Raw genomic sequence first — 14,115 nt, forward strand, 5'->3', positions numbered from 1 at the left:
CAATCCTGAAGTCCTCTTTTTTCTGTGGTTGTAGCTCCAACCTGTTTACCAGGCCTCAGAGGTCACTGGGCATTGCACGTCCATGCCGTCACTATGTAGTGACCTCCAAGGCCTGGATATGGCTAAAATTTGGGCCCTACAGTGAGTAGGATGGAAGATGAGGCTTGCAATAGGAAAAAGAAGGGGCTCTAAGAAATGGACAGTGAGCAGCATAGGCAATGGACAGAGGTGGTGTAGTATGTTTTTTTTTTCTTACATCTTATGCCTACTATGCTCTGAGCTCAAGAGAGACCCTATGGCATAATAAGGGACATTCAGTTGGTGGAGGACAACATCACTGCAAATCTACACAATTTGGCAAATTCTAATTTCATCAGATCTGCTCATTTCTAGGGCGCGTAAGTTTCCATATTGATCCATTGTGTAGCAATGGATATATGAAAACTTGCTAAACACCATGAAATACATATGTGTCCTCTTTAACCATCAAGACTAAATTGAACTGTTAATAACAGTGCAATAATACTACATGGAATATTCTAATACAAGAAACATACCTTCTCCTCCTGTTGTGAATCCTCGGCCATAAGGACAAAGCTTTTTAAACTGTATTGTGCCATGAAAGGGGCAGATCTCACAAGTAATACCCCATCCTCTGCCTGAGTTACAACAGCATTCAGACTTGGTGACGGAGTTCTGGGTGGAAGAACCGAGTTGACACATGGTATGAAGAACTTCAGTGAAGCAATATCCAAGCCTGTTGTCTGATACAAAATACAAGATGGTAAATACTAGTCAAAGGAAAAATGGAGCACTAAACACATACTAGCCATTTTGTTTGTATACACTACTATGAAAATCTTGGATTATAGGAGTGGTCTCCTTTCTAAATTATTTTTTCTTTAAGTGTCCAACTCTAAGCTTTTCATAGGATGGAGCCTACAATGATCAGCTGTATGTCCACCACAGGAAAAATTGCTCAGATGCTACGGAAATCAATGGGCTGTTGTGTAATACACGGGCTTAGTACACCAGGCCGAGTGATATTAATAGATGAGCTGCTATAAGATGAATGAAGATTCCAAATGGGGGATCTCCAGCTATTAAAGTGTCACAGTCAATCTAGAACTAGCAGCAAAATTACTGCTTATACTTTATCTACAAATTCCTTTTTAAAGTAGTATAAAATTCTGTATTTTTTAACCCTAATAACCCCCTTAAACTGAATGTCTCATGTATGGGTTTATGTGTAAGTCTGGAGCACATAAATAATGTTGGTTCTAATTTTTGTATTACGCTAACTATTTTTTAGAACACTGGGCTACCATATTGGAGATCACTAATTCTTTCCTGCATTTTCTGTGTTGATGGTACAGCAAGGTGTACTTTTGGATAAATGCAATAAAAGGAAGTACAGCCTTCTCCCGCAAAGGCTAGCGAATGAAATGACTGTTTACATCCAAACCCAGTCTATACAGCAAAGCTGACAAGTGACTAGTAGAAAAGTGGAATCACCAGTCTATTATGACTATTTCAGAGACCAGTGTGAAATATGGAATATTTTGAGATATTTTAGCTGTATAGCAACAAATAAAACAGCATCAGGCATGTTTAAAGTATGTTCAGATGGCATTTACATCAGCGTTGTTGCTTCAGTTCATAATTGAAGCTATAAAGCTGTGTCAGCTCTATCAGACGGACATGGTAGCACGTGTAGACCCCATTGTCTTATAAAAGTATACATTGGGTTCCATTAAGTTACTTTTGTAGAAAGAAAGTGTTGTCTATGAGGTCACGTGTACACGTGACATATTCGGTGATTTTTTTTACTTCAGTATTTTTAAGCCAAAACCAGAAGTGGAACAAGCAGAGGAAAAGTATAATAGAAACATGTGCACCACTTCTGGATTATTCACCCACCCCCGGTTTTGGTTACAAATACTGAGGTGGAAAACTCACAAATACTCAACATGTGCACATGGCCTTATTCTACTTGAGTCAAAAATAGCAGAAACTGCAACTAAAGCTCCAAAACTGATGCCGGTGTGAAAATAGCTTTGCATTATATGTAATTTTCTGATGATACACTTCCTATATTTTTGCTTCAAATAGATTCAAAGTAAGAGGGGAATAGTAGCACTTCACCATGCAAAGAAACATTTGCTGAATTAGTTCCATAGCACTATTAAAAAAGCTGTCCTTAGGGAAATGGTGGAGCGTGCAGTCATATATATATATATATATATATATATATATATATATATATATATATATATATATATATATATATAGATATATATGGCTGAAAGTGTTGGCGCACCCTTGAAATTGTTCCTGGAAACAAAGTATCTCTCCCAGTAAATTATTGAATTATTCCAATTACATATGTTTTGTTATACACATTTATTTCCTTTGTGTGTATTGGTACAACACAAAAAAAAGAAAACAAATGGCAAATTAGACTTAATTTTACACAAAACTCCAAAAATGGGTTGAACAAAACTGTTGGCACCCTCAACTTAATACTTGGTTGCACATCCCTTGGAATAAATAACTGCAATCAATCGCTTCCTATAACCATCAATAAGATTCTTATACCGCTAAACTGGAATTTTTGACCACTCTGCTTTTGAAAAATACTCCAGGTCTTTCTTTTTGAAGGCGCCTTCTCCCAATATGAATTTTAAGATCTCTGCACAGGTATTCAATGGGATTTAGATCCGGACTCATTGCTGCCACTTCAGAACTCTTCAGTGCTTTGTTTCCATTAATTCCTGGTTGCTTCTTGAAATATGTTTGGAATCCTTGTCTTGCTGGAAGACCCATGATCTAGGACGCATACCCAGCTTTCTGACATTGGACACTAAACTGTGACCCAAAATCCTTGGTAATTTTCAGATTTCATGTCTTGCACACAGCTAAGGCACCCAGCGCCAGAGACAGCAAAACAACCAAAAACCTCTTTCAACCTTCACCATATTTGACTCTAGGTACCGTGTTCTTTTCTTTGTAAGCCTCATTCCGTTTTCAGTAAAAAGTAGAATGATGTACTTTACCAAAAAGCTCTATCTTGGTCTCATCTGTCCACAAGATGCTTTCCCAGAAGGATTTTGGCTTAAGGCCGCTTTACACGCTGCGACATCGCTAGCATCGGCTAGCGATGTCGCGTGCGATAGCACCAGCCCCCGTCGGTGGCACGTTATGTGGTGATCGCTGCCGTAGCGAACATTATCGCTACGACAGCATCACACGCACATACCTGTGCAGCGCCGTCGCTGTGACCGGCGACCCGCCACCATTCTAAGGGGGCGGTTTGTTCAGCGTCACAGCGACGTCACAGCAATAGGAAAGGAGGGGAGGAGATGAGCAGCCGGAACATCCCACCCACCTCCTTCCTTCCTCCTTTTCCGGTGGACGCAGGTAAGGAGATGTTCGTCGTTCCAGCGGCGTCACAAATAGCGATGTGTGCTGCCGCAGGAACGACAAACAACATCGGTAATGCAGCAGCAACAATAATTGGGAAGAGGGGGGCATGTCACCGATGAGCGATTTTGAACGTTTTTGCGACAATTCAAAATCGCTTGTAGGTGTCACACACAACAACATCGCTAAAGCGGCCGGATGTGCGTCACAAATTCCGTGATCCCAACGAGATCGCTTTAGCAATCTCGTAGTGTGTAAAGCCACCTTAACTCACACACATTTTGACAAATGCAGTCTAGCTTTTTTATACCTCTGTGTCAGTGTGGTCCTACCGGGTCTCCTGCCATACCATTTAATTTAATTGAAAAGCTAATGGATAGTGTGAGTTGACACTGATGCATCCTCAGCCTACTGGACAGCTTGAATTTCTTTGGAACTTGATTGGAGACCATCGAGACTATCCTACGTTGCAACCTCTCATGTATTTTTCTCTGCCGTCCACGTCCAGGGAGATTAGCTACAGTGTCATGTGATGTAAACTTCTTGATTAAGTTGTACACCATGGACAAAGCAACATTAAGATCTCTGGCTGGTGATACACTTGAAACCGTGAGATTGTTAATATTTTTCAACAATTTTGGTTCTCAAGTCCTCAAACAGTTTTATTCTCCTTTTTCTGTTCTCAATGCTTTGTGTGGCGCAAACAGACACACAATGCAAGGATTGAGTCAACTTCTCCCCTTTTTATCTAGTTTTAGGTGTGATTTTCATATTGCCCACACCTGTTACTTGCCATAGGTGAATATGAATGAGCATCACATGCTTGAAATAAAGTTCTTTACCCACAATTTTTGAAAGGTGCCAACAATTTTATCTTTCCAAGTTTGGGGGTTTTGTGTGAAATTATGTCCATTTTGCTTTTTTTCCTCAGTTTTTTTTTTGTGTTGTTCCTATATACACAAAGGAAATAAATGTGTATAACAAAAAGTGTAACTGCAATCATTTTCTGGGAGAAATACTTTTTTTCTGGATCAATTTCAAGTGTACAAACACTTTTGGCCATGATTATATATATACGTGGTGACATACATTTTAAATATTACAAAAAATTATTGTATAGAACTGTATGGTTTTGTTCAGTATTTAAATTGAACTGTCTCAAGTTTTAATTATGCCTTGTAATTACCAAAAATACTTGTATAGATTTGTATAAAAAGTGAAAGCACAATACTATCATATTTACGTATATGTCCTTATGAATTGTGGTCTTTTTATACTCACCAATGCATTCTGTCTCCGTAGCGCTGGCGTTAAATCCATCTGCACACTCACACTTGTAGCTGCCCACTGTGTTCAGGCATTTTCCATTTTCACATAATCCAGGTTTACTGCATTCGTTCACATCTTATAAAAGAAGAACATTCATATTATACTGGGCCTAATACCTACTTATTACTTGCATGTTAACCCATCATATTCCCTGTTGGCATTGGACATGTCTACCGTACACATAGCTCTACAGCACTTGTAATAACATTCGTTTAAAGCATTACTTGAATGGACTATTGTGTAAATGTAACTGGACATGATTGCTTCATTTTAATAAAATTATTATAATTTACTTATCTATAAAAAAGTTTTACATTTGCTTATTAACTCTGTATAGGCGCTTGGTGCATTTATCTTCAATGTCACTTACCCATGCACCCTTCACCATTTGGTCTGCGCTGATATCCTGGTCCACAAATACACATATATGTCCCTATGAGGTTCTTGCAAGTCATCTGCTTGTCTTCACAGTCGTGTAGACCTTCTTCACACTCATCTTGATCTATAATTGAGAAAGGAGCACTTTGCAGGTCAAACAATATTTGTATTTTTTTCCTGTATCTGTAGATGACAATGAGCATCCTACAGCTTGTTCATTACTGAATGCATGAAAACACTAGACACTACTCATCATTAGGGCTTGTTTTTCATTCACGAGTTGTATCTGTATTTTTTACTGATAAAACATGTACGGTACCCATTATAGTCTAAATAGTCTATTAGCATTAGCAGTTCACATGTCTGTGACGGAGTAGCCCACAAAAAAACTCCCAAAAAACAGACAGAAACAAAGACTAGTCGTGGATCTAACTCGCCCATTCAAGTCTACAGTCTTCAAATAACTGGCCAAAACACTGATGAAAATCTGTTTGTTTGTAGTGTATGAGAAAAATCACTTGTGTGAATGAAGCCTAAGGCTGCTGGTAAAAAGAAACAAACTTTGATCTACAAAAATGATTTCTAAGAGTTCAGTCAGACATTCGCTTTTACTTTACAAGTTCTAACAGTTATTTTTGCTGATTGAACTCATTCCCATTAACGTTAATGGGGCTGTTCATATATTCAAAGTTTTACAGGAAAAAAGGCAACGTTCGGTCCAAGTCATAGATCAAACCCTCCATAGCAAGTCAGTGAATAATTTGAACAGCACTTGGATGCTATCCTAACCCTGTCTGTTTTTTATATATTTATTTGAAGGGTGAAGCCATGGCATACACAAAAAATATCAGAAAACCCTGATGATAAAACTGACACACTGACCAAACACTAATGAAACTGTACAAGAAAAATTAATGGGAGAAAAATCAATGTGTGAATGAGCACTTATTAATCCAATATAAATGGGGAATGCTCCTCACTTAGGATAGGCTTCAGAGTTAGGTCTGCATTTGGCCACCAAAGTCCCTATGCACCCCAACCTAAGGTCATTTAATGTTCACCTATTGACTTCAAATTGGCAAGTTTGATCCAGAATATGGATCAAAGTAAAGCATGCTGCAATATGTTACATGCAGATCATCATTCCACGTGTAAGAATGTTCATGTGAACTACCACATCGCCCTAGAATAGTCCTTGTGCTGTCCATATGCTACCTGTTTTGCATGGACTGATTATATACTCGTCTGAATAAGTCTTAACTTCACACACTGAGCTTGCCAAACACTGTATGGAAGAGCTTGGGATAGAGCACGCTGGCATGTTGTGTTGTCACGGCTTCTTTTTCTGAGTTTGCACAGTAGACCTGCAGGGTTCTCTACTAACCTCAAAGACGCACATGACCAGGGTGGAAAGTACCGTAAACCATGTACACTGTGCCCACCACCCCTAGGACAGTAAATCAGTTGTCCTTCCATGAAATTCCCTATTAATTGGCTTTTTTGACATTTTTGGTCTGTATATAAACATTTGTAAAAAGCCCATGTGCCCATATATACCTTATATAATATATTTTATTTTCAACTGAATTATTCTACTTTACATTGGCAATATTTTCTTTGTATGTTTCCTAAGCAAATTATGATAAGAACTGATGACATATGCTAATAAAAGGGTAGTTCTCTTTAGGATACCTTTGCACTTACACCTAGTTATCATTACGATTGTACATGAATCTGGTTTTAAATAAGGTTCCATTATGAATCTTACATTTTGTCACTCTATTGTTATGAGGGGGACCCAGGGAAGCGTGCCAAGATGGGAAATGGACAGCTTCCGCCGGTCAAGGTCCACTGTGCGGTGTAAGGGACCGCTGCTATGGTCAGGAAAGAGTGAGCGGGTTGCTACTAGTGATCGTCTGGAAGGTCACAGACGATCTATGTACACCGGTCCGCCCTAACCCGTGAGGGTTGTATGGCTCGGGGCTTCTCGATCGGTGTACCTGTTGCACGGGGACGCACAGAGGTGCCTACGCACGTGTGCTAGCGGGAGTCACAGGATATGGCACGAGGGTAGCACAGAGGTGCCCACGCACGTGTGCTTTCAATAACCAGGTGAGTCCAGTGGAGACTCGAGGAGCTCACCTGGGACAGGAACACGGCCTGTTAAAGGAGATACTGCCGGAGCAGCAAGGCAGGAACACGGCCTGCAAACCAGGTGCTGCCTGAGCAGCAAGGGCAAAGCCCACAAAAGACAATAATGCCTGAGCAGTGGCGTGGCAGCATGCTGCCAGACATCCAAACATAGAAGGACGGTCGCGCACCGCCATGATGGCAGGGGGAGCTTTTAAGGAGGTGTAGCTCCACCCAAGGGCGGGCGCGAGACGGGCGTGACCCAATCAGGATTCGTGACGTCCTGGCCCAGCCAGTCAGGATTCAGCACATCACCAGCCTCGTCATCGGGCCATGTGATATCAATGAGCGAATCAGAAGACGTCACGTGGAGCACATGCTCATCTTCCTGCCTCTGGGTCATAAAGGCAGGATCCCCGGTTTCACAATGTGCAGAGACATGGGAAGTCTTGCTGCTTCCCTGAGCATCTATTATTTGCACACTGCGCAACCTCCCAGAGCCTTCGTGATGCTGAGCAGGAGAGCTCGTGGCAGGCAAGGGATGGGAGACCGCTCCATTCCTTGCAAGAGGAGAACCACTAGGTGTCACCCTTCTACTGTGTTTCTGAGAAGGCAACTCCTGCAGTCTCCCAGACCTTTGGTGCTGCTGAGCAGGAGGGCTCGTGGCAGACAAGGAATGGGGGACCACCTCATTCCTTGTAATAAGAGAGCCACGACGTGTAACACTCTATATTACATAATTAATATTATGAAGGATAATAATGTTATAGCTTAATCTATTGATATAATCATGGAAGAAACATACCCTTGCACATCCTCTTGTCTTCTCTGAGCACATAGCCAGCGGGACACTTGCATTCATAGGCTCCATAGGTATTAACGCAGCGGAAAGCACAGAGCAAGGGATTTTGAGCACATTCATTAACATCTGTTAATAAAAACTACATGTTAGCATAGAATAGAAACAAATGAATGTATACTCTCCTGATGAAGCTCAACAATACAGTTTTACTATACACAGTTTACATGTTGCTACCTGGAAATCATCTACAAGCTGGTGTTGATGGATCTTATTATTTTTAATGCATGGCCCACTGCTTGCCTTGGGTACTGAATGGTGTCATCTTTTAAATAGACTATAAATAAGATTTTACATTTGCTGAGTCTATATCCAGTGTAAGTAAGAGATGGCGCTTCACTTTACCTGGTCTTCAGTGCATAAATACTGATGCCTCAGACGGTGACTGGGAATGAATCATTGGTAAAGGCAAAACAAATAAAGAACAATATGCTTTTGTGCCTTTAAACTAGGATATTACAAGTCATTTATATGTAGCTGAGAGTACTTTATGCATTTATTTTACTCACTTATATTAATTACAACGCACTTTACAGACATTATCATAACTATCCCTAGCATTATCATAACTATCCCTAGCACCCCAGTGCAGCCAAGCAACAATACTAACCACTGATTATGATAGAAGTAATATTTTGGGATTTGTACTCCTCACCCCCACCACCAGGGAACTATTTGAATTACATTGAATTATTCTATTAAAGTAATATCCAGTTTAGAAGTTACCTTCACATGACATCATTGGTCCAGGCTCAAAACCTTCTTCACATGTGCACTCAAAGCCACCAACCACATTCTTGCAGGTTCCGTTTCCGCATGGATTTCCAACAGAACACTCATCAATATCTAAAAAAACAGCGATAAAACACAAATCACCACAAGTCCCCATAAACAGTAATCATATAGTAAGGTAAAAATGTTGGCCATGTCTTAATGATGGTGCTATATATAAAATAGTGGAGCAATAGTAAATGCCATTGCCAAATTCTGCCCACACAGTCGGTGACTTTTCAGTTTCTTCCAGCTTGCACAATGGAGAATCATTGCATTCTTTTCACATTATGCTATGGATTCAAGCCTGGTTCTCATTAGACAATGAAAGCAGGTGGATACATAAAGTTCTATGTCTGACCTACTATTAACATATACCCTAATGGTTAAATGAACTTACCCAAACATTCTTCCCCTGTGAGGACATAGCCAAAGGAGCACTCACACCGGTAGGAACCATCTGTGTTAATACAAATCCCATTCTTGCATTTTTCTGGATCCACGCATTCATCCATATCTACAGGAGGTAATGTACAAACCCAACAATGTAAATCTCTGAGTGTGAGGTATCTCTCCTACAGTTGTATAATCACATTATATCATATCTTACCAAGACGTTCCCCACTTGGTCCAACTTCATTGCCAAGTCCGTATGGACAGATTTCTTTGAAACTCTCTTCAAAAGAAATAATTTAATGTTATTACAGCATCCACCAATGCAACTAAATTTTCCAAACAAGAAGCTGTGACCTAGACAAGCTATGACCCTCCAGGTGATGTTAGCACAAAAAGGAAAAAAATGGAGGTTGACTAAACATAAATAGTATTTCTCCTGTTATAACTTGGCATCTTCACAAGTGGTTGTCATATTTTCCCCTGGAATGCATTTACTTGGACATCATATTGTGGACATCTAAAAATGTTCTTAGCTTTCAAGTACTTTGAAAACAAGCCCCTCGCCAGGTTTAGATGGGTGGAAACTTGCTTTCTGTTGTTGTACTGAGTAACTGTTTCCCTTTGAGATGTGAGCAGACTCTATTTTGTATGACTGGGTTATGTTACAAATGTGGTTCCTGTCATTCTGTAATACTCATTCAGTTACTAAAGGAGCTGTAGCTTTGTATGAAATATGTCTTACAAGGTTTCTTTGATATGTGTAACCAAGGTAAACTCTTAGATCATACCATCTCCTTCCACTGGGCAGATTTCACATGGTGATCCCCATCCAGCTGCTTTAAAGGAACAGCAACATTCAGTTTTTGTGTGATTCTTAGACTTGGGCGCGGTACATTGTCCTTCTTCAAACTTAGAGTAGCATAATCCAACTCTGACATCTGTTATGGAGGAAAAAATAGTTATGTTATATGTAATGTTATAAACCTCTAAATGTTACATTAACAATGTTTAATCAATGACCTAAGAACATAGTTGACAAATGTATTTACTTTTTTATTGTGCTCTATCTAAGTGAATACATAGAGTTATAGCTTTGATTATAGCCACTTTGCAATGGCAAGGTTACACTTTGGGTTCATCTTGGCAAAAGAGGTTTGGTTGATACAGTGAATTATTAATTTTTATTTTGTTACTTGTCACATTGAAATATCTGACTTCTGCAGTGATTACCTCTGCATCTCTTTCCAGTAGAGGAAAGCACGAAGCCTTCTGGACAAAGACAGATGAAGCTCCCGGCAGTGTTGCTGCACGTTCCCAGGGCACAGATTTCAGGCTCTTCAACACACTCATCAATGTCTGTGAAGATACAGTAATTGTGCAACCTCAGGTTCTCATCAAAGTTCACATACACTTATTTCAAAATCTATTTTTTTGTTACCTTCACATGTGTCATTTTTCAAAACATATCCTGGAGGACAAATACAGCGGTAGGAGCCATCCAGATTTTGACAAGTTCCAGGAGCACATTTCCCTGGATCAAGGGCGCATTCATTGATATCTAAAAAGTACAATAAGAAATTGAAAATATTACATCCTCTGAAAAGTAAAAAAGGTAATCACAACATCTCTTACAATGCATTATTTTAGGCCCTGGCTAAATACGATAGCCTCAATACCCAGGTCCATCATCCATTACATTCACACTAAAATTACCGGATATCTGCTATGCTTTACAGCAAGCGCCAGGGTTAATTTTTGCTCATAGCTACACCTTAAATTCTAATCGTTGGACCACCCACCACTGATATGGGGGGAGGCATAAATAGGCTTTGTTCAACTCAGGCAATCCAATAAGAACTATAACTACAAGTAAGATTATTTTCTGGATTGGAAATACACAGAACTTTTTGATTATACATAGTAGATGAGTTGTGACTACTGTCTTTATCAGAATGCTATAAATTAATTTAGGTTATGTGGTACTATCCTATTTTTCATATTCGAAATAACACTGATATTTACCGAGACATGTTCTTCCATCACCGGCCATCTCATATCCTTCATTACAAATACATTGGAACGATCCGATGGAGTTAACGCACTGTCCATTTCGGCATAACTGACCATTCAAAGTAGTGCATTCATCAATATCTGTGAAGAATACAATATAAATACAGGGAAGAGTTAGAAGACGCAATCTGTATAGTGCTGTGCCTCCTGCTATTATGTAGACACAAAAAAAGGAAGCTACAGTCATTTACGAAGAACTAGAATTTAAGGTTATTTGTCACTTTGATTAGTATCAGGAGTATTATATCATCCAAAACTATTTATTGGCTCATTCCCTTAATATCTGGATTGTCTTCAAAGTGAAAATACTTCATGGAATTTTGTGTAGGCGAAAACAAAAATACTGACTAGACTGGAGAAAAGAGGGAAGCTTTTCCTATGAGGAACCAAGAATTATTCTAGCTGCTATTTAACCCTTTAGCCCTTAGTTGTCAGATGATCTTACCTATGCAGTCATTATTATGGGACAGAATGAATCCATCAAAACAGCGGCAGTTGTATGAGCCAACCGTATTCCTACATGTTCCATTACCACAGGGATCTCGTTCACACTCATTAATATCTGCAACAAGAAGAATTGATGGCACAGATTCCTTAAGAACACAGGTTTACAATATTACATAGAGTATATTAAGTGCATTGTTATTATTATTTATGCCTAGAAATCACTGATGATTGACCAGAGAACATGCAGGTAACTATCTTGCATGCTGAACCCTTATGTCTAAGCTTATTGTGAATGAGCGTTCCTAGGAACACGCTTGTTTCATGATAATCTTGCAGTCTAAACAGGCTGCGTACGACCCGATGAACAGGAAGAGCACTCGTTCACAAGGTGAAATGATCTTTTGTGCTTCCCCATGCATTGTCGTCATCCTCTTTGGCCAACTAACTAATATGTTTGGAGACCCCAGAGAGATGATTTCTAGGGAAACCAAGAATCTAATATGACTGGTTTAAGACTGACAATCATTTTGTTTTTTCTAAGATGAGCCAGACATGTTGTTCGTACAAAACAAAGGCGCACTAGACCGACCGAGTGCTTTTCTATAGTGGAAGCAGGTTTAGTTGACCTCTGTGTGACTGATCGGCTAAACCATTGTTCAGCTGACAGCCATCTCATGTATGTGGTGGGCTTTACTGACCATTCAATGCACATCGGCAGTGCTGTGTCCTGTAGAAAAAGACAACTAATCAACAAGTTTATGATCGGCAGTCATTTAGCCTTGCACATCAACTGGTGTAAATGGACTGTTACTCTTGCTAATACCAAATATTATGTCCCATATATTGTTGGAGGCTGTGTTCAGAAGGAAAATCTAAAACTCATCTGTGTGTCATTAGTGAAAAATTAACGATTTTCCACCCAAGTTGAATCAGTTGCAATGCATTCAGTTCCGCAGACATTTTGAAAAGGGAAGACTTGTTTGTAACTTTTTATGCACAGAATTATGGTCTGTGAAGAAAATGGAGCTTCTGATTTTGGCTTACTGACTTTGAGACAATTCTCCCATGTTAAAATTGTTCTTGTGTATAGTGAAGAGGCTATAAGTTAATATGTTTCACTGTAGGTCAAAAGAAGTGATATTTGAAATAATGAATTGTGAGACAGTCAGGGTGTGATGGATTTGCTAAGGTGGAAAGGAAAAGTAGTGAAAAACAAGCCAATGTCCTTTAGTCCACATGCATTTAGCTTTGTTGAGAAGTACGGCACTCACTGCACAACAGAGTAATATTCATATGTCTTATACTGTTCGTTACGCCAGTCTGAAAATGTAATTGTCATTATGCAAATGAACAGCACAAAATTGCTATGAGTGCTGAGCCGCTTCACATTTGTTTGGCTCTGACCGGCTTTCTTTGGAGAGTGACATAAGTGGAGTACATAGAAAGTGTATTACTCTGTCCAACACTTGCTCTGCTCCTCGAAAAGAAGGAATTATGCAGTGCTGATCAGATACAAGGTGGCTCAATACTCAGCTGTGCACTTCTGTCCATTTATTTTAGTGTTTCTTTGTGGGGGTCTTAGCACCAGGATAGTTATCTTTTAATAAGCCTCCCTTTCTATATACTATTATGTGTTCTTAGATTATTCTGCACATGTACAAAGAAAATGAACAACCCACCCAGGCACATGGTCTGATCTTCATTGGTTTTAAATCCATTATGACAAACACAGTAATATCCCCCAGTCTTATCATGACATTCTCCATGGCTGCAGAGGTTCGGATTTTCTTGACACTCGTTACGATCTATATAGAGATAAAAGAAACAGTCAGATAAACAGGGATGTATGATGAAGAACACAGACATGTGCAAAGTGGAGAATACCAGCGATTCTGCGACACTTATCACCAGACATGAAGCAGATTGGCTTGATTTCTCATCGGATGTCATGTTTCCGTATTTTAAACACATTTTATTGTTTACAGTGTCATAAACATTCGGTAACGAGAGCAAAGTGCTGATCACTGGATTATACACTTATGGGGCCATTCATCAAGACTGGTATTTTGTATGCCAGTCTCAGTGAAAAGTTTACAGGAGTAAAATGTGCAGAATTCGTGTTGCTTCTTAAGGAGTTTGATGCATCTTTATGCTGGTATTTGCACACAGTTACAATGGATTGCATTTCTACTATAACTGTTTGTGGCATAAATGTTTAATTTCTTTTATTGAATTTTGAACACAGTAATAAATGTGGTCATACATAAAAGACACATCAAAACCGAGACATCTAATTTAACAAGTGTGAGTGG

General features: G+C 39.4%; 1 protein-coding gene across 2 annotated transcripts in view; it reads right to left on the reverse strand.

The window, feature by feature from the left end:
• The window catches only part of FBN1 (fibrillin 1), a 385,311-nt gene that overhangs the window by 31,322 nt on the left and 339,874 nt on the right, over positions 1–14,115 (reverse strand). For both annotated transcript variants that reach the window (XM_075345804.1, XM_075345803.1), the window contains exons 46-58: positions 13,483–13,608; positions 11,802–11,918; positions 11,309–11,437; positions 10,725–10,844; positions 10,517–10,642; positions 10,075–10,224; positions 9,501–9,566; positions 9,291–9,407; positions 8,846–8,965; positions 8,066–8,188; positions 5,123–5,254; positions 4,705–4,827; positions 558–764 (exon numbers count right to left, since the gene is read on the reverse strand). In XM_075345804.1, the coding sequence (XP_075201919.1) occupies positions 558–764; positions 4,705–4,827; positions 5,123–5,254; positions 8,066–8,188; positions 8,846–8,965; positions 9,291–9,407; positions 9,501–9,566; positions 10,075–10,224; positions 10,517–10,642; positions 10,725–10,844; positions 11,309–11,437; positions 11,802–11,918; positions 13,483–13,608 (1,656 nt within the window). The remainder of the gene's footprint in view (positions 1–557; positions 765–4,704; positions 4,828–5,122; positions 5,255–8,065; positions 8,189–8,845; positions 8,966–9,290; positions 9,408–9,500; positions 9,567–10,074; positions 10,225–10,516; positions 10,643–10,724; positions 10,845–11,308; positions 11,438–11,801; positions 11,919–13,482; positions 13,609–14,115) is intronic.

Source organism: Anomaloglossus baeobatrachus, chromosome 4 (assembly GCF_048569485.1).
Source record: "Anomaloglossus baeobatrachus isolate aAnoBae1 chromosome 4, aAnoBae1.hap1, whole genome shotgun sequence".
Classification (NCBI taxonomy): Eukaryota; Metazoa; Chordata; class Amphibia; order Anura; family Aromobatidae; genus Anomaloglossus; species Anomaloglossus baeobatrachus.